The sequence below is a fragment of the Rhagoletis pomonella genome, unplaced genomic scaffold, assembly GCF_013731165.1.
Source record: "Rhagoletis pomonella isolate Grant_MI unplaced genomic scaffold, Rhpom_1.0 Rhpom_scaffold_00005, whole genome shotgun sequence".
NCBI classification, from domain to species: Eukaryota; Metazoa; Arthropoda; class Insecta; order Diptera; family Tephritidae; genus Rhagoletis; species Rhagoletis pomonella.
Window position 1 is genome coordinate 62382368 of NW_023458559.1, and position 27495 is coordinate 62409862.

A 27495-nucleotide genomic window follows, 5' to 3' on the forward strand; every position below is an offset into this window, starting at 1 on the left:
GGGTTGCCACCTGTTTAAAAATTATAAGATCTTCACTGTTTGTTAGATAAAAAAGTGAGATATTAAATGAAAGAGCTTGGCCTTCGTATGTACAACAATGTTTTTTGAGTAGGGTTGTCACCCATTTAAAAATTACTATTTTATCCTAACACAGCATAAGCCAAAAACGACATTCTATTATTATAGGGGTATTATCTTTAGTACATAGCATTTCTATAGAGTTCCCACCTCTAAAAAATTATAAGATCTGTTCGTTTAAATACAAAAAGTGAGATGTGAAATGAAAAGGCTTGTCCTCTAGATGTTCAATAATTTATTATTTTTTGAATAGGCTTGAAAATAATATGATTTTCCAAGTGAAGGGATATGGTTTCTGGATGTGCAATAATTGTTTATTTTTTTTTTTTGGTGGGGTTGGCATCTATTTCCTACCTTACATGTAATATGTGAATGCATTTTCTGTTAGTGACATCACATTTGCACAGTTTATTCAAATTAAAAAAATGGGGCCTTCGGATGTGTAATAAGGTCTTATTTTTTCGAAAAGAGTTGCCGCCTATACTGAAACAGTATACTCCTAGAAGTTCACGGAAATTTCATATTCATGTATGTTGCGAACTAAGTATGTAAGTGAGTTAGTCGACGTTCACTTAGAATAAACATTTCTTCGTGCACTTTCTTTGCGGGATGCAACCTGCAGGATCGAAGCCCAGTAAAGCTTTCATGCCTCAGGCTCAGCTGAGGTCTCACGTCGCTATAAGGTTTTCCCAAGCAAAGGTCTCCGCCATAAGAAACAGTATTTTTGATACAAACTAAGGTGGAAACAGGTTGAATTATATTTGGCTGCACTTTCGATCGATTCTAGATTGGGGTTCTGGAAATCGCTAGATCGCATTTTCGTCTCCGAAATTCGTTGATTGAATTACATATTTATGTGACAAAAAAGTTGGTATTCTCATGTTGAATTTTGCAGGCAACGTTTTGTGGCTACTTACATAAAGCATCTACTCTGCCTTGGGCCTAAATATTTTTAATAGTACCTAGAGCAGAGGAAATTTCGACATTGACATGCGAAGTTCTGCATGAACTTTCTTGGTCTGGGAAATTAGAAATCCCGTTTTAAAATCGATTAAATCGAAGATTGATTAATCGAGCCCTTCCGATTCGATCCGTGAATCGATTAAAAAAATACGAGAATCGATACTCGATTTTTTCTCAATTGATAAATTTTTCGGAAATTTGTAATTTGAAGCTGACACCTTCCATCTCTCCGACTTGAGAGGAATTCAATCTCCACCCTCCTTTTCTCCTCGAACCACAGGACTCCTCAGGAAAGCCTCTTGAAAATTGGGGGAAAATCGTTGATTTCGCTGATAAAATGCCACAAATATTACAAACACTCCAGCTAAATAGTATTTTTTTGCCCGGAACTGCTTAGACATTACATCTAGCTGTAATTTGGAGGCTTTGCACTAACTAGTTTATTTTACAGAAAATAGCCTTTGGGGAATAGCTCTTCGGCATCAAACAATCGTGGCAGTTTCAAGTGGATGCAAAATATTGTTGATTCATCGCATTTTTTTTGCTGTCGGTGCAAGGTAGTTTCTTCATATAAAAATGCGCTACAAAGTGCATACTAAAATTTTTTCTAAAAATGGGTATTTAAGGAGCGAAATATAGTTAGCGAAACAAATGAAAAGTTAAAAAATCTCAGTTTTGCAAAAAAAAACATATACGTGAGTTTTATTGAGCCAGTGTATGTATAATACACTTTTAAAAATAGCAGTTAAAAAAATTCGAAAAAGTTTTACCATTTTCCTAAGTGGAAAGAACTTATGAAGTTTCTGTTAATATAGAAAAACCTTATCTCACTTTTTTTAATATTTACGGATTGTTAGCTACCTGATAGCTTTCGGATATATCTAGATATTGAAACCGTTATGAGCCATGCATGTTCTAAAAATTACTTACAATAATGTTCGTAAAATCTTCGTTTTTCACATAGCAGTGTTTTGTTTCTTTAAGAAAATTAAGTAAAAGGCATTTTTGGCAAATATATGAATTGCGATCGATTTATTTTTTGACGATTTTTTTCGGTATCGATTATTTTTATTTCGACTCGAATCGATTGAAAAATTTATTTTATTTTTTGTTACGAACTGGCATCTCTAGCAGAAATGCTCCTAGGCGGCTCGATATTTTGAACTAAAATAAAATTCTGTAGGTTATGAAAGTGGACAATGGCAAAAATAGACTCTGGAAATTAAATTTTTATTATATTCATTAAAGACTTTTAAAAAGCGAAGTTGGTCTAATTTTACACTTTTCACCAAAAACGGTTGAAGGTTTACACTTTTATTTCTGTAATTTAACACTGCGAAAGATGCTTCCGGCTACAGTCGTGCCAACACAACGAGTAAAAGAAGTCAAAGTTTGTTGGCGCGCATTTTCCGCTTGGAAATTGCCAACATAAATAACAAAAGTAATGCCATTTTTACACGCCAACATAACGCAAAGGCCGTTTAAACCAACAAACGGAGGCGGCGCATGCAAGCAACACAGGTGAGGATGGCGGTGAAGGACGCTGCGCTTTGCTATATGTAGAAATCAAAATATGTACATGCATAGATATTTGTAAGCGCATGGGTGACATGCCGATCCAGCAGTCAACGATCAAAGCAGCCAAACACTTGTGCGACAGAGTGTTATAAGCTTCTCGGCGCGCCGTCTACTCTACACACCAATCGAATGGCCTATCTGCACGCTGACGATGTGAAATTTAAAGTTACGCTTAGAGCGCAGTTACCCACGAACGTGTACGTAGCGTAGCGTAGAAGTACGTAGAAATATAACAAATTTGCTGTTGATAGAAAGAGAGAGAAACAACGTCTACGTCGCGGTCGTGCGGTGGTGAGTTTTTGTTAACACGCAGGTCCAATAAAAGCATAGACAGACGGCAGCGTTGATCCGGATCAAGTCTTTAATTCGGAGTTATTTCGGGAATTAACTGCAGTTGATCCGGATTAAGTCCTTGAGTTAATTCCCAAACTTAACTCAGATCAAGGGAATATTCGATGACAACACTGACCAAAACTCAGAGATCGTAGAATACAGAGAAAGTACAAAACCAGCATGGGCATATACCTTTTCATCGGTAATGCATTCACCATACGAATTCAGATAGGAATCTAATTTAAACTGAATAAGAACTTATTTGAACTAATACGGTGACTGCATTGCCGACGACACGGAGGATGTCCATGCTAGTTTTGCATTTTCTTTGTGTTCTACGCTCCCTGGGCAAACAAATACGCAAACAAAGCAGCCAACTACTTCATCTGCGGTAGCTGAGTAGTGAGGGCTGCGTACTACAAGCCTAGAGCTCCCAGGTTTGATCCTCGGTTGGAGCGTTTGGCAAAAAAATTTTGTTTTTCGTGTTCCTTAATTTTATTTGATGTACATACATATATACTTAATTTTACTTTGTTTTATTTTCGTTTGTTATATTTTATTTCACATTTTTTATTTTATTATTAGTTTATTTAAATTTTTAGAGTTTAATTTTACTAAAAAGTCAAAATTAACTAACTAAAAACCACATTAAAAAAATATAGAAGTTATAATTGAATAAAAAAACATTAATCCGCATTACTGCCGTCTGTCAAGACACAATTTTGATCCGATAAAGTGCGGCGCTAATCCGGATCAACGTTACCGTCTGTCTATGCTTTAAGATACATAGATCGTGTCAGCTGACACATTCTCCGTTTTTACGTCCGTGGCTAAGTGCGCCTTTAGACTCGTTAGCAGCAGCCGCAGACGCGTTTTATTTCTCGGGCTGCCAACACGTAGCGGCGTTGCCATGTGGCGTGGCTTAAGCATAAAATGGCTACTTAAAAAGCGAATATTGTAGCAACATTACGCGCCGAGATATTAAAATTTGTATATGCTTCCGTATGTATTTACTACTATGTGTGTATGTAAGTAAGCTAGCAGGCGCAATTTTAAAGCGCTTTTAATGCCTTTTAATGAGCATTAAGAAAATTATATTTATTGTGTTGACATTGATGGTACGCGCGCGACTACAAGTGGAGTTAATTTTCAACCGTTAACTACTGCGCTCACACAGCTACAACATTAGCATTGAAGGAGGTAAATCTTTTTTGTATATGAACCCTCGTCTCTGCGAGATTTTTCTTTTTTTTTTCTTTTAATTTTACTTTGCTAAATAGCGTCTTAACGCGAAATAAAATGGCATTTAGTAGCAATTTATTATATTGTAGCACAACTTGTAGGCTTTTATGGGCTACAAAACATCTCCGCCTCGTAAAATTGGTTAGCTGCTGCTCCAGCAAATGTGTGTGGGCAGCATGGCATGGTATTTAGTTAGATTTTACTCGTACATAAATCTCGATCAAGTTGACATTACCGTTTTTTAACTGAATTTAATTAGTTGGCGAAAATTTTTGCAAGAAAGCAAAGGCTTCTATGAATAACAAAATGAGAGTAAAGAAAGTATTGTGAAGGGGGGATGACTATGCCTGCTGTTAAAATGATTTCTCGTGCGTAATTTAGTGTTGGGATTTGAAGTCGTCAGACTTGAAATTCATTTAGCTAAGCAGTTGTTAAGCGAAAAATTTATTGCGATGCAAATATTTATGTAGAATACAGAGGAGTGTAGCATTGAAGAGTAGGAGAAGTTGTGTTAGCAACTAACCTATGAAAAATGTACAAATGTATGCAAATAACAATAAATTTAAATTTTAAATAGTATGTACATATGTACATTAGAGTGGTCCAAAAAAAGAGTTCTGAGAAACGGCTCGTCCACCTTACAAAATATTTTCTCTTGCCGAAAGAGATGCTGGCACTAAAATTTACGTTTGTAAGCATAAATTTAAAGAATGCTCATTAAATGTTTATACATATGTATTTTACTCTAGAAGTATTTTGTACATACATATGTACAAACCAAGCAGTTGGTTAAGCCACCTAAGTTGATTTCAAATTTAAATAAGCTGAAACAATATTACAAGCTTCAGTTGTCATGGCAACAGTAGCCTTTTATAAAAATCATCAATATATTTGGCACTTTTTCCACCCATAAAAAACTTGAACCACCCACATGGACATATATTAATTTAAAATTTAAATAATTTTTTTTTTTAATATTTCATACGAAAAGAATTACATTTTTTTTTTTTAATTTTTTCAGCTACATATTTTTTTTTTTAACTAGATACGTACACACATAGTTTTTAATAAGAATAATAGTTTTTAATGTTTTAACAGAAGTAAAAAATAAATTTCTTCTTTCTTATGGGAAAAAAATTGAAAACTATTTTTAAATTTTTTTCTGGCACATATTTTTTCAATTTCATACTTTTTGAATGTTTTTAATAAAAAAAAAATAAAAAAATAATTTTTTCTGGTTTTCAATTTAAGATTTTGTTTGGAATAATGTTAGTTACATAAGTTCCCTTTTAAATTTTTTAACAAAAAGAAATAAATGTCTTTCCTTACTCTTTTAATTTCACCTTTTTCCAATTTTACTAGTACGAATTTTGTTTTACTTGAAGCTCAGCTCTTTAACGCTGTGTTGCGGAGTTATTAATACCACCTGCTTCTCCGCTCTGTTGCTACTTATCATCTTCTTCCTTCAATTTGCTGGTTCTAAGTTAAACAGCCTGTTGGTTTCCTAATCTCGTTAGGCTCTGATGCTTCGAGTGGCAGCCAGGCGGTAGCACTTGGTCGCACCGCAAGATTTTTAAAGTCTTCTACCCTCAATTTCACTCCTCAATACTGCCAATAGTCTTATTTTAGAACAAAATTCAACTGAGCTCTGACTGCAGGCTACAACTCCGGTTGGTATGTGCTAACACCAAGAGTTTCCGCGATAGGTGCCTTTCAGCAAGCACACATCCACTTGCATTTTTACGCATGAACAGACCTCAACCCGGTTTTATCATCCGCTTTGGTCTTACGCTTCCTTTGCCCTCACGTCATGGCTATTGGAAACCCTTTTTGATTGAGCAGAAGGCCGTTAGTTACTATGAGTGGGTCGGCCCTTGTTCAGTTGTGCTCCCACGAGTTGCGAATATATGTAGGTGAACAATAATTCACTATGATCTAGCTAGAGCCAGGCTGTGGTCGCCTCCGAATTTATTCCTTTGGGCAATATTTTTATAGGAAAAAAAAATCAAGTTGAAAAACATTGTGAATATTGAAAAAAAAAATTTACATGTAAACATTTGCTTGAGCCACTGTAAGTAAATATTCCTGTTAACCGCTTTTAATTTAAGAACGATACATTTATTACTTTTACCTTACGCCTTACGCTGATCGCCAACTCAATTCATTTAAGCCCACAATAGACACAACTTAATCTCTGAGTTTTCCTAGAAAATCCATTTACTGTAATTGGCTACAAAATTAAGCAGTTAAATCTTGTATACAATTATTCAAACAGCGAACAAAACACCAACTCTTTATTTTCCTTGCATTTTATTTACAGATTCTCAGTCATACAAAATAAAGCTTTTCGAGTGTGCCCGATATCGATCTCACCAAAAAACGGCTATTTTATCGTGCGCTACAAGGAAATGACGCGGCAAATGGCGAAGGCCACAGCTAAAGCAACGGTGACGGTGACAGTGACTGCAACAGCAACAGCAACAGCGACAAACAATTACTGCACCAACAGACATTTTTCAATATTATTTTACAATGCAACAAAAGAGCGCGAGCGCGAATACAACTGTGCTTTTCACCTTATCAGCGCGACACCGATCTCACACAACCTAAAAACGTACGGCGAGTGTTAGCAAAGAAGGGTGGTGCAGCAGACGAGAAGTACAATACAGGATGAAAAATAAGTGATAACTAAAAAGAAGAAAAAAGGAAGTACAAATTTTTGGTTTTCAACCGACATTGCAGTACAGAAGAAAACTTGGCCTTTTGGCGTTGGCTGCGCGTGCGTCTTCATTTCACCGAGGCAAGCCATGGCACCGGTACGAGTGCAGCTATGGCATATCAAATTCGATGAACAATGACATAGAATGTACAGGCAACTGATTCTATTAGAGAGGTGTTTTTTTTTTTGAACATTTTTAGAAGTACACTATTTTTTCCGCTTGCTTTTTTACACCTTCATTCCAGCTTTGTGGTCAGTTGCTGTGGCAGTAGACGAAAGGCGGTGTACAATATCCAGCCGTCATTGCCGTTTTTGCGCTGAAACTCAAAACTGAGTGGGACGCATGCTCTTTGGAAGCGGCTGCTTGGTGTTTCGTGCGTTGGCTGTAATTACATACATACAAACATCGGTGTGTATGCCTTCAGCTGTTTGTAGCTACATATTATTGATGTTCCTTTATTTACGTCTCATTGTATGTTTGGTATTCGTGTAAATTGCATTTGGCATTGCATTTAAAAAGCGTGAGATTGTAATTTTGGATACTTGAAATCTTCGCTAGTCGCATAGAGCGGAGGCGAGCAGTGAAAGAATAGAAAATAAGTAGTAATCACGGGCAGAGCAGCTGGAATTGGTTGTAATACGAGTTAGTAGTGGGAAATTCTTTCTAGAAAGAAAATACTTAGCGCTACTGGTAGTACTTCCTGTTGAAATACGATAGCCGTCCGCGGGACGCGGTTTTCTTAGAAGTTTCATAGGAGCCGCTTGAGCCATCGAAATAAAACTGGTTGCTCAGGGGTTTCAAAAAGTTAACAGAACAGCACAGATGCTTAAGAAATTTAAGGGAAAATAACGTGAATTTTTCTGCTTCGAGCCGTTACAAAAATGGCCATTTCATACCGGATTTCCCTCATATGTATATAAAGGCTTTGTCGTCGAACCATATTTAGTTTTCTTAAATGTATTCTATTGCTTAGATTTGTTTATGATGCTCAATCGACTTATAAATTTTGTAAACAATTTTTTTACATAGAGGTCTTGGTAGAAGTCAAATGAGGTGAACCGACTTGAAGTCAAATTCAAATAAAATTAAAAGAAAAAAGCGAAATGTAATGAAACGACCTGAAATGAGATGAAGTGACATGAAAGGAGTTAAAATGAAGTCAAACGAAGGCAACAGAACTGAAGTACAGCAAAGTGACATAAAATGAAAAGTGAAATAAATGAAGTGAAATGAAATGACATGAAAAGAAGTAAAGTAAAGTGGAGTGAAATGAAAAATAAAATTAAAGTGAAATAAAATGAAAGAAAGTGATATGAAAATGTATTGAATCATATGAATTGAAACGTAGGGAAGTGAAGTGAAAAGAATTGAATAAAAAATGAAGAGAAGTAAAATGAAAAGAAGTAGACAAAATTATTGCAAATAACTCAAAATTGGCTATATACAGTCAGCGCCAAAAATATGAATACCCTGACGTTTCTTTATTTATATTTTCTATACCAAATTTCTCTTATTTTTTTGTAATAAAAATGTAGTTAGTGCAACAGCAAAAACCAGCAGAATCAATTTTTTCAATTTCATATTGAACTCGAGAAATACCGAAAAATTTACATCAAATTGGAAACTTTTCAATTCTATTTCTTAGAAAAAGTTTGGGTATGCAGTTTTGTAGCCCATTAAATTTTAGTATAATAAGGTGCAAGTTTCAAGCCTATAAAAATTACCGTTAATTTTTGAGATTTTTTTTTATCGAGGGTGTTGCGCATTTTCTTACATATAAAAATAGATTTTCTTCATGCGTTATATGGAAGAAAATGCGAAACACCCTTGACAAAAAACAGATTCTTGAAAGTGCAAGTTTGCTGTAGAATGAACTATATAAAAAAAAATTTGGTATAGAATATACATATAAATAAAGAAAATCGTCAAACCGTCAGCCTATTCATATTTGTGACGCTGACTGTATATAGTTTTTTGTTTATTTTTTCATTTAATTTAATTGCACCTTCTATTCATTTTTATTAAAAAAAAAAAATTATTCAATTAGAAACTAAAATAAGCGAAAGCTTAATTTTTCCTCAGGCTTGATACTGGTTATTTCTTTTTAGAACGCAAAAAAAAAGAGTGAAGTTTTGCTCTGATTAAATCGCCAACTTCTTTTCTTCTCCAGCTTTTTCGCTATAAAAATAATTTAAATCGCGCAATTCACAAATTAACAATTTTTTTCTAAAAAAAATTCACTAACGCTTTTCAATTAATTAAAATCTGTTGCTTCATTTCACTTTTCATAAGCCAATTAAATTACGCTTTCGACTGCAAATTAAATTTTAAAAAATTTTTTTGCGCTATCAAAAACTTTTCCCAGCATCCCTTTTCAATTAACAGTATAGCAACGTAAAAAAATATTTCAATTCAACGAATTAAAGCTGCAACGAGTCAGAAAAAAGAAAATAATAATCATACTGCAGCATAATTTTTGGCGCCATAGTGCAATTAAAACTGCATTTTCACTCTCGACGCATGTAAATTTTTGTGCATATTTTAGGGCGCAGGGCGAGCCAGAAGCCAGACCGCAAAATATTAATTAAAATGCTGCATAATTTCGCGTTGAGAAGAATAAGCAGCAAAGGCAGCAGACTTTTGGGAGTATGCAAATAAATTTCGAGTATAAATAGAAAAGAAAAATGAATTCATAAAAATAAAAGGAAAAACAAAAAACGATGAAAAACCTACTATGGGCACATACATATCGAACTATTAAATAACTTTAAGCACAAAAACAAAAGCACATCTGCAAAAATAAAATAGCACACCCCTCAGCTGTTTTGCGGTCTGGCAACTCTGGCATATACTGGCGCTCAAATACATCCAAATATGCACAAGTTTACTGCAACAGCTGGCAGGCAGCTCGCTCGTCACTCAGTCGGTTTTGTTGGTTTTGACCCCACTTAAAACGTAAGTCAGAAATAATTTTGCGGTGCAGCAAACTTTGCCCAAAATTCGAGCTCAGCAGTTCGCCCACCAACACACTACATTGACTAGTGGCTCTTTCACTTTTTTGTATCATTTGCATTTCATGCTGCTATCAACTTAAAATATTTTTGCAGTCATCGTAATCCTGCATTTGCGAAAACCAGCAACAGCGATTTGGCTGTTGGACGGAAACGGATGTTCGTATGCAAAAATAAACACACACACAGACTCGCTTGTCTAGTTGACTTTTTGTCTGCCTTTGCTGGCAGTGAAATGATGGCGTGTTTGTTTGAGTGTGTGTGTGTGTGTGTGTGTTTCACACGTTGTAGTAGTAGTGTGCGTATAGTGTCACTGCGCTTTTCCGGTTCAAGCACCTACCATAGTCTGCAACAAAAGTCAAGCGAAGGAGGGCGTAGGGAAGCGGCGGTGAGAAGAAGGTAAAGCAAATGTAGAGATGGTGTGACAACATACAAGCTACTCGTACTGATAAGCATTCAAAGGTGCCATTGCATTATTTAAGCCGGGGAAATTAATAAAAAAAGAAGGCAGCCAAAGCTCTGAAGGACAAAGAGATACTGTAGTATACAAATTAATTCTTTAAAGTTTGAATAAAAGAACATCTGCTTCAGAGGTGATGAGCTGATGTTCTTGGTTGATAAAATGAGTTCAACTACAAATGAAATAATGAAGGAATGTGGAAAATGATATCGAATAATACTGTTGATTGTAGTGGTTTTGATAGTGACAAATATAACGGTAGTGATAAACACAATAACAATAATTAACATACGCATATCGTTAACTTTATGATAAATTTATCGATAATTGCGCCGATAAATTTGATCAATACAAGGCGTATTATTCCATAATTATGCAGTCTGTGTATATCGATATTGACATCGATAACTATTTATGCGCATATCGGTTAATTTTTCTATGGAAGTACCGGTGAGTTTTATAGAAACTCTTCGAGGATACTGATATACACTTTGTTGGAAAATTAGTGAGATAAAAATCGATAAATATATCGAGTATTATTTGAAAACATGGAAACTAATATATGTATATCTCGGGTTATACTTATACGAAATACATACATGGAAAATACTATCGATGCATATTTTCATTTCTATATTGTTCGATATATTATAAACGATGTCGTTATGCATTTTTCAAATTGGCTAAACAAATACAAATTCAAGGCCACCATAAATGATAAAAAACCCACCAAGACAAAAATGTTTCACATAAGTGGTATCTGTGAAAGAAAAAAAAATCGAAAAATGTTTGGTGACAGAAATCCCAAAGCGAAACTTTAACTAAAATCCGCTGAGTGTCACAAATACTCGAATTCTTCATTGCAAGTGACAATTGGCGGTGTGGTGACTTTGTGGCCAGCTTTATAGACAGTCTGCTAGCCAATGGACCAGATTGCCGCAGACATATTAATGTGACAACCTCGTTGGCTGCTGTCACGTGGGCGTCACGTCACGTTGCTCTCGAGCGCTAAGCACAAGTTGCTTTCACTAATTTATTGTTTTTATTTGACATTTAAGTGTTGATTTGGAAATTTATTTTTCAGTTCTTGTTTTTTCAGTTGGCGATTGCTTTTATGTAGATGACTTTACACAATTTTTTGGGTAATTTTGGGTTTATGGGGGCAAAATGCATATTTATCTTTTACTTTTTGGAAAATAATTTTTTTTTCCAAATTTCATTTGTCACCCATAGAGAAATGTCACAGAAAATTTGTCTTGTAGCTTTAAGTTCAAAATAACAGTAATAAATATGCAAGCGCAATAACAATAAAATCACTAAGAAATGTGCCGCACTTTGCTGAACAATAAAAAATGCAATAAAATGGAAAACATGTGTGACCTCATACATATGTATGTATGTTAAAAATAATATAAAAAAGACTAGATTTGCACAAAAAATCGAATTTTCACTTTGCCCCAAAAATTTTAATTGCTTAGAAAACTTTTTTTTGTTTAAATTTTTTAGGCTTTTCGCTTGTTTTTTTTTATCTGCTGTGAATTTTTTATTTTATTTTATTTCATTCTTTACAATTTTTTTCCATGCTATTGCTGCAATCTCTGCCACATGGCATGCCATTGCAACGACATTAACAAGCCCTCAGAGACAATATGAAGCTCCCAAAAAAGTAAAACAAGACTATAGTGGAGTAACACATCACATGTACACACATACATTTATACAAATATTGTACACACAACCACTCACAATCATTAGCCAGCAGTGTTACTGCCACATTTTGTTGAAAATTAATTGTGGTTTTTATTGTGTGACATATTGAAATGTGTTTATGCAGCAGCAAGTAAGTGAGTTTTGTTTGTTTTTCGCTTGCAACGCATTGTGAGTAACAGTGCTGGCAAACATATGAACATACATACATACATATAAATATTTATACACATGCAAGTGATCAATTGGTTTCCATTTACGTTCTGGTATTTTTGGTTGTCTTACAGAAATACATACACAGAGATATCTTTTGTGCCCACATGCCTCCCTGCCACATATGTACATATCTTTGTCACTTCTGCCTCTTCTGCTTCTGCTTTACATCATCACATTTCCCTCGCTTTTTATTTTTGTCAACGCTGTTGACGTTGGCAGACATGTCAATTTTCCCCCAGTTTCTTCACAAAAAAAAAACAACAACTACAATTAAATATAAACAAGTATTTTAAAATAATAATGATAAATGCAGCTAATACTACAGAAATAGAAATTTCTTTTAATGAAAAAAAAAAAATTATCTACAGATTATTTTGTGTAAAGCAATATGGTTCTGTAACATAGAAATAAATAAAGAAGGCAAAGCTGCAGCATTTTCGCTCGCTTCCCTCTGCCTTTCTTTCTCCCTCCCTCAATCTTTCTCTCTTTCTCCGTCTTTTGCTTTCTCAGTCCCTCGTTTACAATTTATTTCATCTTCATTTTGACTACTTGTTCCAGATCTATCGGCCATGTTTCCCCACTGCAAGAGCATCCTTCTCCCAGCCCCCTTGTTTTGCTCCTCTTAAGTTGATTTCACTTTTGTTTTCACAGTTGTCAATACAAAAGACAACAAATAGCCCCAAATGAAAGTCATCGAAGTGACACATAAAACGACTTTATTGACTTTAGGCTCGTTTCCATCTCGCTCTATGCCAGCTACAAACAAAATTTACAATGCTTTTAATGCAACACTGCAATGGGGAAGCAGCACCGTTGTCGTGCCTTGAAATGTATCAATTTGACAATTAAAAGGAATTTGTTAATTAGCTGTAAAAGTCAATTATTTGGTGTTTGATGGCATCGCGACAATCTATAACTTTAAAGAGGCAATCTATTTTTTAGGAAGTGACAGATTACATGCATAAGTGGCAGGGAAAATTATTTGTAGGAGATTGAAGAAAAGTTATTTAAAGAGCATGGGTACATAATAAAAATTTGATATACAACTTTTTTTCAAAAATTAAAAAAATATTTAAATTTTGTATGCAAAAAGTTTATAAAGAAGAAGATAAAAATTAATATCTAATCTGACTATAAGATCAACAAATTTTAGTTCGATACAAGTAATTTCTAAAGAGTTTTTAAATTTAAAAAATAAAAAGATTTTATCTAGTTTTCTATTATATTCTTGTTATTTAATTTTGTCTTTATTACTAAAAATCGGTTTCTTTTTCAAAATATTTCTTTTTATAATTTTAATGCAAAAATGTACAAAAGTTATTTGGAGTTAATGTTTTTGTTAAAAAATAGTTAATTTTCGTTTGACATAGAAAAAAAATAATTATGAAAACAAAATTAATAACAAATACATAGAAAAAAACGAGTGTTAAAAATTCGCAAATAAAAAAAATATTTGCAGGTATAATTCTTTCAAAAATCAGAATAAAATTTTAAATATTTTTTACAAACGAAAAATAAGAAAGATTATGATTAAAAGTTTTAGAATTGGAATTTGGAAATTTGTGGTTATCTAAAACCAAGTCTGTGATATTGCTGCAAATTGTAAAAATTACAAAGTAAATAATTTTAAAAACCAAATATTTTTATTTAAAATTAATTCTATTTTTTTGCCAAATTTTGTTAAAAGTCTTACGCTAATTTAAGTGAGAAAACTGAATTTTTTATCACTTAAACTGCTAAAGAGCGTTGGCCGTCAAGCACTCCACGGCTGAGGCATAAGCCTTAATACTTAATTATGCACTTTTTATGTGGGTAACACTTGCTCGCCCACTCGCAGCCGATTTCACTATTTTTAAGTAAGCCTACGTAGTATCCACTACTATAACAAAACTCTGCCCTTTTGTTGGCTTTTAAAACAAAAAAAAAAGTTTGCCGCAATGCAAAATTCACTACTTCTAGTTTGACAATTTCGTTTTCATTTAATTCTGAGTTTGTTGGCCGGCCATTTTTGCAAATGTCAAAGTGGCTGGCAATACTTTAATCCACTACAAATTAACGGTATTAAAAAGTTTGCACTTTCGGTCAGCGTATAAATGAATCCTTTATGAACGTGTGTGTATGTATGTGTTCCAGCGTATTTGTGAATGATGGAATACTTTTTAGCGTGACTTTTGCCATGAAAGTCATTCCTCAATACTGGCTTATCTGAGAGGGCGAAAGTTTTAGTTTATCAGTTTTCGGGTTTTTAAAGCTCTAATCGCAAACTTTTTCATTTCGCACATTTGCATACTGCATACTGCAGTTGGTTGCCTAACTTTTTTTTTTGGTGACACTTTCAACTGTATTTAAACTTTTTCGTTTCCTACTTCTTTAGTTCCGCTTTTGCTCTCATTCTCCCTGTGGGGAAAATCTCTAGTTCTGCACTGGTGTGCTTCTAGTACATTTAGACCCACTACTGTCTCGCGATAAATCTCTTTTGCATGCAAGCAACTGGCGAATTTAACATGGCGATGTCCTAGGAAGTGTCAATTGCCCCCCGCTGCATCCCTTTTTCGATAGTTCCGAACTAGTCCTAAATTCTATAGTTCCGAACCAGTTTTAAAATCGACAGACGAAAGAAAAAAGTATCATGATTTTTCAATCTTTTTGGTTCTTCCGTGGGTGCGATTTTAAGTTATTTTGGAAGAAAAGTGTTTTTAATTTGAAATTAAATTTGTTTGATTAATTGTAAGAAATGTACGTTTACATACCTTTAGCTGTAGCTGAGTTTGCAGAGGTGCTCGCTGTTATTTCTTAGATTCCAGACTGTGCCAAGATGTTGAAATGTTAACACAAATTTTAGTTTTGTATTACCAAGATATGAAAAAGCATCTGCGAAGCGAAGAATAGAAGCGTATTTGAACTAAAAAGCCGCCGAACACATATCTATGTAAAGTAAACAAGCCCCCCCCGCTGCATCCCTTATTCGATAGTACCGAACTAGTTCTAAATTCGACAAATAAGATCTAGTTCGTTCTGCATCCCTTTTTCTATAGTTCCGAACCATTTCTAAATTCGTCACTTTAGATATAGATTTCTAGTGAAAAAACTGAAATAAATAGTTTTTTTAAAGTACCACTTTTCGCCGATTTTGGCCTGGTGGGGATCTAGTTCCTATCAGACTAGTTCCTTTTTGGCGATAAAGACCTAGTACGGAACTAGAAATTTGATTCACTAGTCCGCGGTTTCCCTGCAGGGCTCTGTAGCCCATGTTTTTGGTGCTTAAACTAACGGCAGTTCTAAGCTGCGAACCTAATCTTACCGATTTTAAAATTTTTTGCTTTTAGTCTTCAAACAAATTCCTGTTATTTTTGCTTTCCGTCACTCTCTTTTTTGGGGGATTGGAAAAGTTGCATGCATCACGTTTTCTAGTTCACTTCTGATTTTTTGCTCCTTTTTATTTGCATTCATTTATTTTCGGGGTGTTCTCTATTTTTCAGCAGCTTTAAAACAATTTCATTTATGTAACTGTTTGTGTGGCTTTAAAAGTTCAGCTCAAACCAAAACATTAATCACTCTAACGCAAACACACACACGCACACATACAAGTGCAGCTCGCTACTTTGCAAGGTTTCCAAGCTTTATGGAGACAGGCCAGCCAGCTTTAGTGCCACTTTTTGCAGGCTTGAGTGCTTCACCACAGTTTGAGTTTGCTATTTCTGCAATTTTTGTAAATTTTTTTTTTTCGTTTTTTGTTTTGTTGTCATTGAAAATTGCTGGCATTGGCTTAGCAGGTTTTTTTTTCAATAGATTTCCTATCGAGCTGCGTATAGCATGTTCAATTGTATTGCAGATTTTGTATATGTTGGATTTGAACTTTATTTGCATAAACCGAAATTAGTTTGGGAATTTAACAAAAGCGTTGTCCTAAGCATTGTTTATTTGAATTTTTAGAGTTACATCCTTTTGTGGCGTAATTTGCGGAAAATAGTTAAGGCGAGAGACGGATTTCTATGCCACTTGAAGGGCGGAACTCTTTGTTTAATGGAGAGTGATGTAGGATTTTGAAAAGGTGAAAGTTCCACTCGGACTTTTTTATGACTCAGACGATTGAGACTAGCCGTTGGAGAGGTGTTTACGCCACAGTCATTAGTCGACTCTAGGGTGAGAGGTGCCAGTGATGGGCATCAACCAGTGCCACAATATCTTCAATTCTGATGCAACTGAGAAGACTAGTGAGGCAGTGGCGTATCACCAGTGATTAAATGAAGCCCAAGAGTAGCCGCGGATTGGAACCAAATCATAAAGTTCACCAACAAAGCGTAGGCGCGCACTTGAACCTGAACCGAAGAGCAGGTGCGGTGCGGATTGGAACATACGTCGTTCCAACCGCCAAGCCAGTACCGCTTAGAAATCTCAGATCCCCTCTGAAGCATAAATCCACGAATTAAATCGAAGGCGCGCGCTGGAACCCAGGTCGTTCCAGCCGCTTAGGTAGTGCGGCCTCGAAATACCACATACATGTGCACGTATACCGGTTTGATAATCGTATCTCCTGTCAGACTGCTTAATGCAATACCAGCTATGAAAGGCAGCTACATATAAGGCTTTTTTTCTTACTATTTGTAAGACCTAATTTAATAAATGTTTATTATGAGTGCTAAGCGACATCAAAAGACTAAAATGAGTCAAATTGTAAGTTATGCCTGTATCTAAGACTCGTGGTAGAACCTACTAGGAGTAGACCAGGACTGAGTACATCTGACTGGAACGAACGTGCGAGCCTAGTGCTCAAACGCCCTCCCGACGAAATACTTGACGTGGGGAAGATCCGTGCTTGGACAGTACGAAGTTCAGTTCGAGTTAAAGTCCTACACTGACAAGTTTAGGCTTTCAGTGCTTCCTCCTCGTAAAAGACATATCCAAATGTTAGGCAAAATTTCGTATTACTTCAGTTACTAAAATGCTTGCGATTTTGAGCAAAAAAGTCCTGTGCACAACATATGTACATATCGAGACCTAACCGCCAAAATAACGTAAGCATTTCTTTTGATGCAGAAATGCATCTAGATGCTCTAGGAATATATCTGCATCAGAAAGAAAATTAAAAAAAATATCGCTTACGTTTTTTTGCGGTTAGGGCTCGATATGTACATATGTTGTGCTAAAAATCTAAGTCCTGAGCTACCAAATGTTTCTGTATATTGGAGACACTTCATAATAAAGATGGCGCTCAAACTCAACATAGAAATAGACGTCAGTTGTAGAAGAATAGAAAATATGAATGACTTAGTAATTATAAAATATTTTACGGAGTATATATCAATAAAATTACAGCCCTTCCACATTATCGTTGACATTCTTTAAAAAAGCTTTTTCTTTAATACCTCTTCTACAGTTTTTAAGTGAATATTACAAAATATTTGAGTGCTGTATATACCTCGTAATTGCTTATGTAAATACATATCAAAAATCAACACTCATATGCGACAAAAAAAAAAAACACAATTTCGCTGTCAAATAATGTGTACTCCCGCCTAATTTAAAATTATCCTGCGGTCTGGTAATGGTTTTCTAGCGCACTAATTAACAAAGGTAGTGAGGTATTTATAAGCGAAAATTTTTGAGTAGGAAAATGTTAAAAAATGAACGAACGCCTACTTAAAACGAGGCAATTCGAACTTCTTCTGGAACCCCTTTATTTGTGTGGCTATATTCGCATACTTGCTAAGTGACACTTGTATAAAGGCTGTGTGACCCCTCCTTTAGCTAGCTATAAATAATCATATATTGGAAGAAAACTAAGCGAGCTAACAGAATTAAAGTGTCATAGGAAGAATAACACAAGAATCGACAAGTGGCTCCCGGCCTTTTTTAAGTGCCGAAAATCCCGGGAATATTTGCCAAGAATCACGGGATTTTCGGGATTTGTAATTTGCAATGGTGGAAATAATAGAAACGCTTTATGTTGACCACTTTTTGCTATATTTCTTTTATTGATTTAATATTTAATATTCTTTTATAAATGTCTAGCTAATTATACATACACATAACAGCGTGCGACAACCAATTTTACACACAAAAAAATCAATATATTCGCGAAGCCATGGGCCAAATAAATGCAGTAAAATTACGTTTTTAGTTTTTCTCTCTGGGGTCAGGATTTTTTAAAATGACTCTAAAAATTGAATAATATGAGTGATTCAAAAAATGGTTTAAAAAATTTTGTGCAATGTACTTAGGAAAATAGTACGGGCATCAAATTAATGAGAAAATTCTGTAGAGAAAGATCAGATTAAATTTAAAGTATTATTAAATGTGTATAAATTTAATTACTGCCTTTTATTTTGTTACTAATGAAATATTTTTCAACTTGAATAATAAAGTAGGTTTCAAACCCATTTATTTATTATTTATTATATGGTAGGACAGATTCTCAAACTATACATATTGATGCAATGTTTTCATGTTAAGTTGTTGGAAAATAATGAATATCTAAATCCCTGGACTAATCCCGGGTTCCCGGGATTGTATGAACGATGTCCCGAAAATCCCTGGAGCGTAAAAATCGAAAAAATTAACATCCCTAGTGGCTACATATGCATCTATGTATCAAGTGTGTAACATTGCACATACATATGTACATACAATAATTTATTTACACTTATCAAAATTTATTTTTACTCATTCATGTATATGCAACCTTTTTCCTTATTTTCCTGTTTTCAACCCTCATCCGTAGACCGCAATTAAATTTGACTTTTCGCAATTTCCTCAAGCCATTACCTGACTGTCAATTTTAATTAGAATGAAAATAAAAGCACAAAAAATGGATAAGAAAATTTCCCTTAAATAGTTTTTTTTTGTGGGCTTTTGTTTTGTTACTTTTTGCGGACTTTTTTGGGGGATGGAGAGTGATGGCAATGCATTTATAGCGCGCTAAATTTATTAACTTCCTGCCACAGCTACATACATATGTACATATGTACTAGGGCAAAGCGTTGGTTGGGGTTTCTTACAGCATTTGGCCCATCAACACCTTTTCGTCTGTATATATTTAGCACGGTAAAGTAATTTTTCGCGTGTTACCAGTTGTTGCTAATGTTTTATTAGTTCGTTTTTTTTTCAATCTGCACTTACTTAGAATTTTGTGTGTTCTCTGATGAGTTCAAAAGCAAAATAGTTGGCTACGTTTTTTATTTTGTACCATGGCTACCACAAAAAATAATCAAATATTTATTTGAAAATGTATGCATGTACATATGTACGTGTTCATCAACGACAAACATATCACTCATAATGCCAGTTGATGAACGCACCGCACCTGCCCTAATGGCGTTTAAAAGTGTTTTTTTTTGCCGACGAAAATTGAAAACAAAATGAGGTGTCAAATTAAAGGGCTTGGGCTGTAGATGTGCAATAAGATTTTCGTTTCTCGAATAGAGTTGCCAGCTGTTGAGAAATTAAGCTCAAATTATTTAAAAAAGGTAAATCAATTGTTACAATATGGGTAGCAACCGGAATGGTTTTGAAAGGGCTTTATATCTTAACTACGTGTTGAAGGATTGCCATTTATAACAATGTCAGACGAAAAAATATTCAAGGAAATTTAAGTCCGAAAAAAAAAATTTTAAGATGATTGCCTGTTTTGAAAGTCGTATTTAGTTTAATTATACATAAGTTACATGCAATTTTAAAATATGGGTATCAAACGAACGAGTGTTCAGAAATCTCTTAATTTAACATTTAATATTTTTTTAGGGCGCAAGAAGAGGGCTGCCACCTGTAGAAAAAATTCAATTCAAATCATTTAATAAGTTAAATGGATTTTCAAAAGATGGGCATCAATCGAAATGGGTTTAAAAATAGTTTATTTCTGAACTGTATTTAGGAGAGTTGCCATGTGATTAAAAAATCAAATTCAACTTAATTCATCAGTTAATTGGAATATGTATAAAAATGCCAGGATTTTAGTTTGCAAATATTTTTAAAGGGGTTGCCACCTGTTTGAAAAGCCGATTTTGTTTACTTATACACAATCTACATAAATGAAATATCGAAATGTTATGCCGAAATTCCACTAAGCATTGAAATGCCAAAAAAATGTATGCCATTTAAAAAAATGCCATGTGGAAAAGAACTTAATGGCCATTTTTTTTAATGCCTGGTGGAAATCCAGCATTAGTGTCAACCGAAAAAGTTTTAAGAAAACTTTAGGCTGATAATATTTTTAATTAGGGTTGCCATATATTTTTTTGAAGGTCATCACATCTACACCGCTATTTTGAATTTCCAAAATGAGAAGTCACATTAAAAAACTGGAATTCTACGTTGATGTGCAATAATGCTTTAGTTTTTGAAGTAATAACCTTTTTAGCGGTACAGGGAGATTTGATAAAATGAAAACCGACACCACGCCAAGACCTCTCATCACTCAGAAATGGTTTAGATGAATCATTAGGAATATTTTTGAGGTTCTTGAATTGGGTTTAACCTGTTTCAAAGGTTAAATTCAATTTTGGCGTTTTAACGCCATGCGCGTTCACTAGTTTTATTATATTCCGCTTTACTCAATATGTATACATATTCTGGTTTAATATTTCATTAAATTTTTTTACCCTCAATTACGTTCATTTCCTTTCTATTAAAAACAACAACAGTTCCTTCTTCATTCCCTCCGTCAAGCCGAAAAACTACTACCAATTTAAGTACTAAAACACCGTACTCCACTCCCTACACTTGCGGCAACCCAGATTTCGCCGACTACCAGTTCCACGAACAGCGTATCTCACAGAAACAAGCTTAAAATGGGTGATGCAGCAATAATTTTTAGTTGTTTCACTGGCGAGTGCAAGTAGAAAATGTAAAGTCACAAAAGTGAACCAAGAAAAAAAACACAAAAAAATTATAAAAACAAAAGCGAAAAATCAGTTAAGCTAACAGTCAAAAAGTAGCAGTCAACTTTGAAACCCATCAAGCCAGCAGAGCCAGTTACGTCAAAATGGCCCTTACCCCACCATCCTCGCTCCACTCCAAACAAAACTACTGCCATTGTGGGTGTCAAAATTGTTGCAACATCAGCAAAGCACTATGGCGTTGATTGTGACGCTTGATTTGTTGAAAATAGAGTTTCAAAATTTTTTTTTTATGCGTACCTTTCATTTTTGGTGTTGCTACTACCTTTCTACAGCATGTCAGTTACATTCAACGCATTTTACTTGAAATAACAACGCGCGTATTGTTGTTATTGTAGCAGCGACAATGACTTGACAGAAAAGTGGTTCAACGCTAGTAAAGTTGAAGGTGTAGATACTACAGAGTAATGTAATATGTGGCAACAAGCGGCTAGCTTGCGACCACTGTACAAACGGGCAGTCAAACGTTGACTTTTTGGTTAACTATACAGAGGTGTTCATTAAAACCTTGTAATTACAATAAGAAATTCTTGTTTGTGTGGCATGCCACTTTGTAAGCATTTTTGAAATGAAAAAAGTGTGTAATTATAATTATAAAAGGTGGGCGGAGAGTTGGTTAAGGATGAGAAGGCTATAAATGTGGGTTTTTGGTTTGGTTTAACATAGTAATTGGATAAGGAGCAGGGCAACAATAATTGTTCCCCAAAAAAAATTTTAGCTTTAAATATGGGCTCAGATTTACTAATTGTGCTACGGCTAGCATTAAGTGTTATTAAAAGCGCTGAAATTTATGATTGTTTTATGACAGAAGGCACTATTGGAATAGTTGTGGTGCTAATTGATAGTTGATATTAAATTTTCATTAAATTTAAAAAATAAATTGCTGGGAACTAAAGTCTGTTGACGTACAAAAGAAGGTCAAATAAATTTTCGTAGGTACTTTGTTGAAGTTTGGCAATTTCAATTCGACGCAAAGTATGGAAGGGTGTTAAAGAGAACAAAAATAACGCTTAAATATTGCGACGAAAAATTTCGATAAAATAATCGATACAAAATCAGATAATTGTATCGATAAAGACACTGATAAAAAGTATGACACAAGTTGGAAGGGCGATTAAATAAATAAAATAAAGATGAAATATTTCGATATGCCGATAAAAAAATCGATAAAAATGTAGATAAATGTATCGATAAACACAATGCAAAATTTATCGATTAACACATTAATAATTAAATAAACTTGTCTTTTAACGACAAATGTTGTGGCTCAAAAAATCTCAAAAATCGATAAACAATAGGCTAACAATAAATATATCGATAACAATATCCAGTAGTATAACCACCACCGATGTTTCCAATAATAGCGATATCGAAAATTAATTCCACAACTGATTTGTTAACGGCTACTGCGGGTCAAATAAGGGATTTTCTTTCTTAAAATTTGGTGTGCCTCGAACGAAACTTAAAAAAGAAATATATAATAAAAAAATCTTTATAGAAATTTATTTTGGCACAAAAATCATATTACAATTTCAGTAGCTTAGTTGATTAGCATATCGATAAAAATACAGATACATTTATCGGTAAAAAATGTGCATCTATATCAACAGAATGTTTAAATATATTACAATATTAATCAGTGATAGTATCAGTAATTATTTGGTAAGGTGTGTGTGGGAATCAGATCGATATCTTAAACAATGAATATGCACATGTCTATATCGAAAATATGTTATGTGAGTCTCGAAAAGATTTCAAAATTTAAAAAATGCAATGGCGCAGATATTTATACTGATCACAATAGTCATATACTGAAATACCGACATTCATATTGAAAATAAATTTAAAAACTACATATGTACATATGTATATGTATCGATAAATACATCGTTTGGGTTATTGATAATTCTAAATACATACATCGTAAATTAACTCGGTTAATGCTTTAATAATGTTGTAAGCAATGGATTAGATTATTAATCAATTTTTATATTGATACGTAGATAAGAAAGTAGGCAAAATAAAAATGCACATTAGGGCGGGTCAATTTACATTGGAAATTTTTTCGACTAATTCTAAGAAAATTTGTCGAAGAAACCATAGGTCTAAACTCAATGTGGAGTTTGCGAAAATAGGTTTCTTAGCATTTTGCTGTAGTCTCGAAAAGAAGTGCTCAAATTTTGTATAAAAACATGCTACAAGGGTTTTTGGTAAGACGAAACCGTTTCTGCACTTATCTTTTTCCTAAAGCTTCTGGCAGAGGGCGCAGCGGTGAAAATTTTCACATTTTCTACGAAACCTATTTTTGAAATTTGGCGAACTCCATATTGATTTTAGACCCATGGTTTGTTCGGAAAATTCGCTTAGAATTACATCTAGAATCCTCCTCTGCTATACGGGCATAGTCGAATTGACCCGCCCTAATGTACATATATATGTATGTACGTAGTACATACTTGCGAGACAGTTTTTGTTTGTTATTATTTTTCATGCCACTAAATTGTATGCCATTCTTTCAACTATCATCAGCGCATCCTAATTTAAGCAACACTGCAGCAGAACTATAAAAAACAAATACTACCTCTAAAAAATACTCACACTCATGCGGAAGCAAATCTAATAAACCTGTCAGGTTGCAGAAGACAAAACCTTGCCGCCAGCAATAAAAGAGAACAACAAAAGCAAAACCCAAACACCGAAAAACCGAAGCACACTCATAAAGCAGCGGCTATCAACACCGGCCGCAGTAGTGCATTGCCCTTCACTGGTCACAAGGTATGACAAGACATAAATTATCTCTAGACAATACAAATTTCCTATGTTTTATTGCTATTTTATTTTTTAATTAACATTTCTTTTGGACAAAATGCAGTTTGTTAGACGAATGTTTGACGTACGTAAACAACAAATGTGAAGGGAATGCCCAGGAAGCTACATATAGCTGCAGAAGAGACTAATAACTATGCAATAAAAATTCGTATAAACGTAAGTTGCTAATGGTTATTTTTTATTTTATTTTTTTTTGCTTTTAATGAAAAAGTAGGAATATTAAAAACGTTAGACAATAGAAAAACAAACAATACTCAGTCACAAAAAAAAGAAGAGACGAAGCGAAAAACTGTAAATTTTAAGTGCCTGAAATGTTTGGCTACGCTACGCTACGACCACTTAGAAGAAAAAAGCATTAACATTACATAAAAAATAACAGAATAAAAAGAATTCTTGTTTGAAAAATTTCACGCTCCGCATGACACGTAGAATGCCTTTTTTTATTTACCTGCCAAGGAATGAGAGGCAGCGTGACCGGCTGAGTGACCGACCATTACTCAGTTACACACATGCGGACTGATAACATCACACGTGTTTATGTATAATGCATGTGTGTGCGCGCTTATATGTCACGGCAGCTATTTGACAATCAACTGACATTTGACAAAACTGTCAATGCGATGGTCAAGTCAACACTGTCAATGAGTGAATGTTTGAGCGGTGGTGGAAGATAAGTTGAGTACCGTAAAAATAATATATATACATAACTAAATAATTGAAGAGAGGGAGAAAAAAAGTAACTAAGGAGGACAGAAATAGGATGGAAATTGTTGGTATGATAACGCCAAACAAGTCACATAGGCATTGCTTCAATAGCTGACAGAGAGCTACCTCCACTGAGTACTGGCAGTGACCAAAGTAAAGGTGTGCGTGAATACTTTTTTCCGCCGTGTGCCGCTCTATCTACTATCCATCGGGTGTTAGCTAGTGAACAAGCTAATAATTTCACAGTAGCAGCAGCGGTTGCATGAACTGGCCGAATTAATTATAGACTAGCATAAGGGGTTTGCTAACAAATGAAAAAAACTCAAAACAAATTGTAGGAGTAAATTAAAAAAAAAAAACCAAAAAACGGACTGTATAGCATATTTGTGTGTACATTTGTATTATAGGCATAGTTAATTTTTGTTTCAAAGCATTTTATTACAACTAATTTTATGTAGTCATCGGTATTAAATAAATACAAATAAGGGGCAAGAAAAACACCCCTGAAAAAGTCCATATGTAGAAATAAGTAGCACAAATTCTCTACGAGTGACTGGCCTTCAGTACAAGTCAAATAAAAATCAGCCAAGCGTTAAGAACTTGCGTGTAATAGACTAGAAAAATACTGGAAAATTTATGACTCGAAGAAATTGTAAGTAAAGCTGGAAGAGTGCGGGTCTACCTCTTCGGAGTAGGGAAAAACGAACTAAATACAAAACAAATAAAAGCGCGTGCACACCTATTTATTCAATTTTTGTCACCGATACATATCACATGTCACAATCGCACACTTATAAATGTTGAAATGAACGACTACTCTTGACTGGTGGCTAGGTGGCTACTCAAATAGTAAACGTGAAAATGGTCGTCGCTGACGAATTTGATTAAACGTGACCCTTTCTTTTGTATGAGGCAATAAATAGTTCGCATGTACTCATGCACACGCGCTGGATAGATAAGCAAGTTACCAAAAATAGGCACCTAAAAAATACTAAAAAAATTACCACCACAAAAATCAGTAAATGAGCAAAAAGAAAAGAGGTATGTAAATAATCATGGCGTGTGATTTTTAGTTAGCCTTGTCTGGTTGCTTGTTAGGGTAAACACTTTTCCGTGGTTGCATAGGAAATAGTTATCAACACTATATCCAATTTGGTCTAGATACACATGCACTACTCCCTACCAAGTTCTTCGCGCGTACAAATATAAACTCTCGGCTGCCTGGAGTTGAGTGATGACATGCCTAATTTCTTTACCACTTAACCACAATAATAATGCGATGTAATTGTTTGCGTATTTAATGCCTGTTTTGCTTTGTTTAATAATTACTCTGCTTGCCCAGTCAACATTTGATATTTACACGTTTATATGGTTAGGCAATGCAATTAAGTTTTGTTGAATTTTTAGAAGAATAAGGAGTGAAAGTAAGCTTGTAATTGTTGTATGAAAGGAAATGTGTTGGAGTTGGTGTTTGTTTCTGTTAATAATTGGATGTGATGGATGGCAATTTATGTACATATATTTTCTCATAGAAAATTAAAAAAATAAATAAATTAAAATAAAAGTTGAACATAGATAAAAAAAAGACACAACACAAACAAAAAATAAAGTGAAATAAAAAAAATGTTTGTTATCTATCGGAACTTTTATTGTTATTGATATTTTTCCTGGTTATCGATATTTGATCGTTTCCTATATGAAAATTACGAATTAAAATACAGCGGCTCCGCTGGCTTGGTCATGCCGTTCGAATGGACACCTACGCTCCAGCTTTGAAAGTATTCAACTCGGAACCCGCTGGTGGTAGCAGAGGAAGAGGGAGGCCCCCACTGCGATGGAAAGATCAGGTGGAGAAGGACTTGGCTTCACTTGGCGTTTCCAATTGGCGTCAGTTGGCACAGAGGAGAAACGACTGGCGTGCTTTGCTGAACTCGGCCAAAATCGCTTAGGCGGTTACAGCGCCAAAAAAGAAGAAGAAGATATGAAAATTACTGTTTTCAGTATTAAAATTGTAATCGATATTTTACACAAATAATTCTCTACTTTTACCAGATTCACAGTAGATTATAAAATTTGCAACATAGTTGTAGATATCTGAAGATAACAGCATTGCTATCATCTTTATTGTTGTCTGCGCAATCGTTACACGTAGTTGTCATCGTAAATATTTGTTATCGATTATCGCTTAAATAATTTATATCATAATCATTTAGCTAAGTTAGGTTAGAGCGGCTGCCACCGCGCAGAGCACGGAGCACACGTAGGCTGGAAAAGTCCGTTGTGATACTACTGGCCGAAGCCATTTGTTTATTTCCCTCCCTAACGCAGTAGTCGAGAACGTTTGCCGAGATCAGGGCCCAATTGCACCAATGACTTATCATTTGTCACTTTACAAATTTTAGATAAGCCTTTTTATTGAAAAGTAAAGTTGATAAGTGTTGCACTTTTTACTTATCATAAAAAACTTATCAATTTAAAAAAAAATTAATAACTGGCATGTTTTTTGGATAAGTCGATTTGATAACCATTGCACAGCCAATTTCTTTTGCTTTTCAAATAGAGAACTTTTCCAATAATGTGCTTAGCTAAAATGATTACCGTTTCTCAATGGAAAACGAAAGCTTAGCAAGCCCATGTGCGATTTGATAAACATTTTCAATTTATCTTTTTTTTCTTACTATGTCGCGCGCACAAAGCACAGCCAATATATTAGCTGTCTTAAAAATTATTAAGGAAAAAAGCAAGTCCGTATTGACTAT

The 27495-nt window shown here is 34.5% G+C and overlaps 1 protein-coding gene across 1 annotated transcript; it reads left to right on the forward strand.

The window, feature by feature from the left end:
• Positions 1-6602: 6602 nt before the first annotated feature.
• On the forward strand, positions 6603-24161 carry LOC118740173. Its single transcript, XM_036471670.1, has 3 exons — positions 6603-6759; positions 23814-23977; positions 24075-24161. The coding sequence occupies exons 1-3, from the start codon at positions 6603-6605 to the stop codon at positions 24114-24116; spliced, it is 363 nt and encodes a 120-aa protein (XP_036327563.1). The 3' UTR covers positions 24117-24161.
• Positions 24162-27495: the final 3334 nt, after the last annotated feature.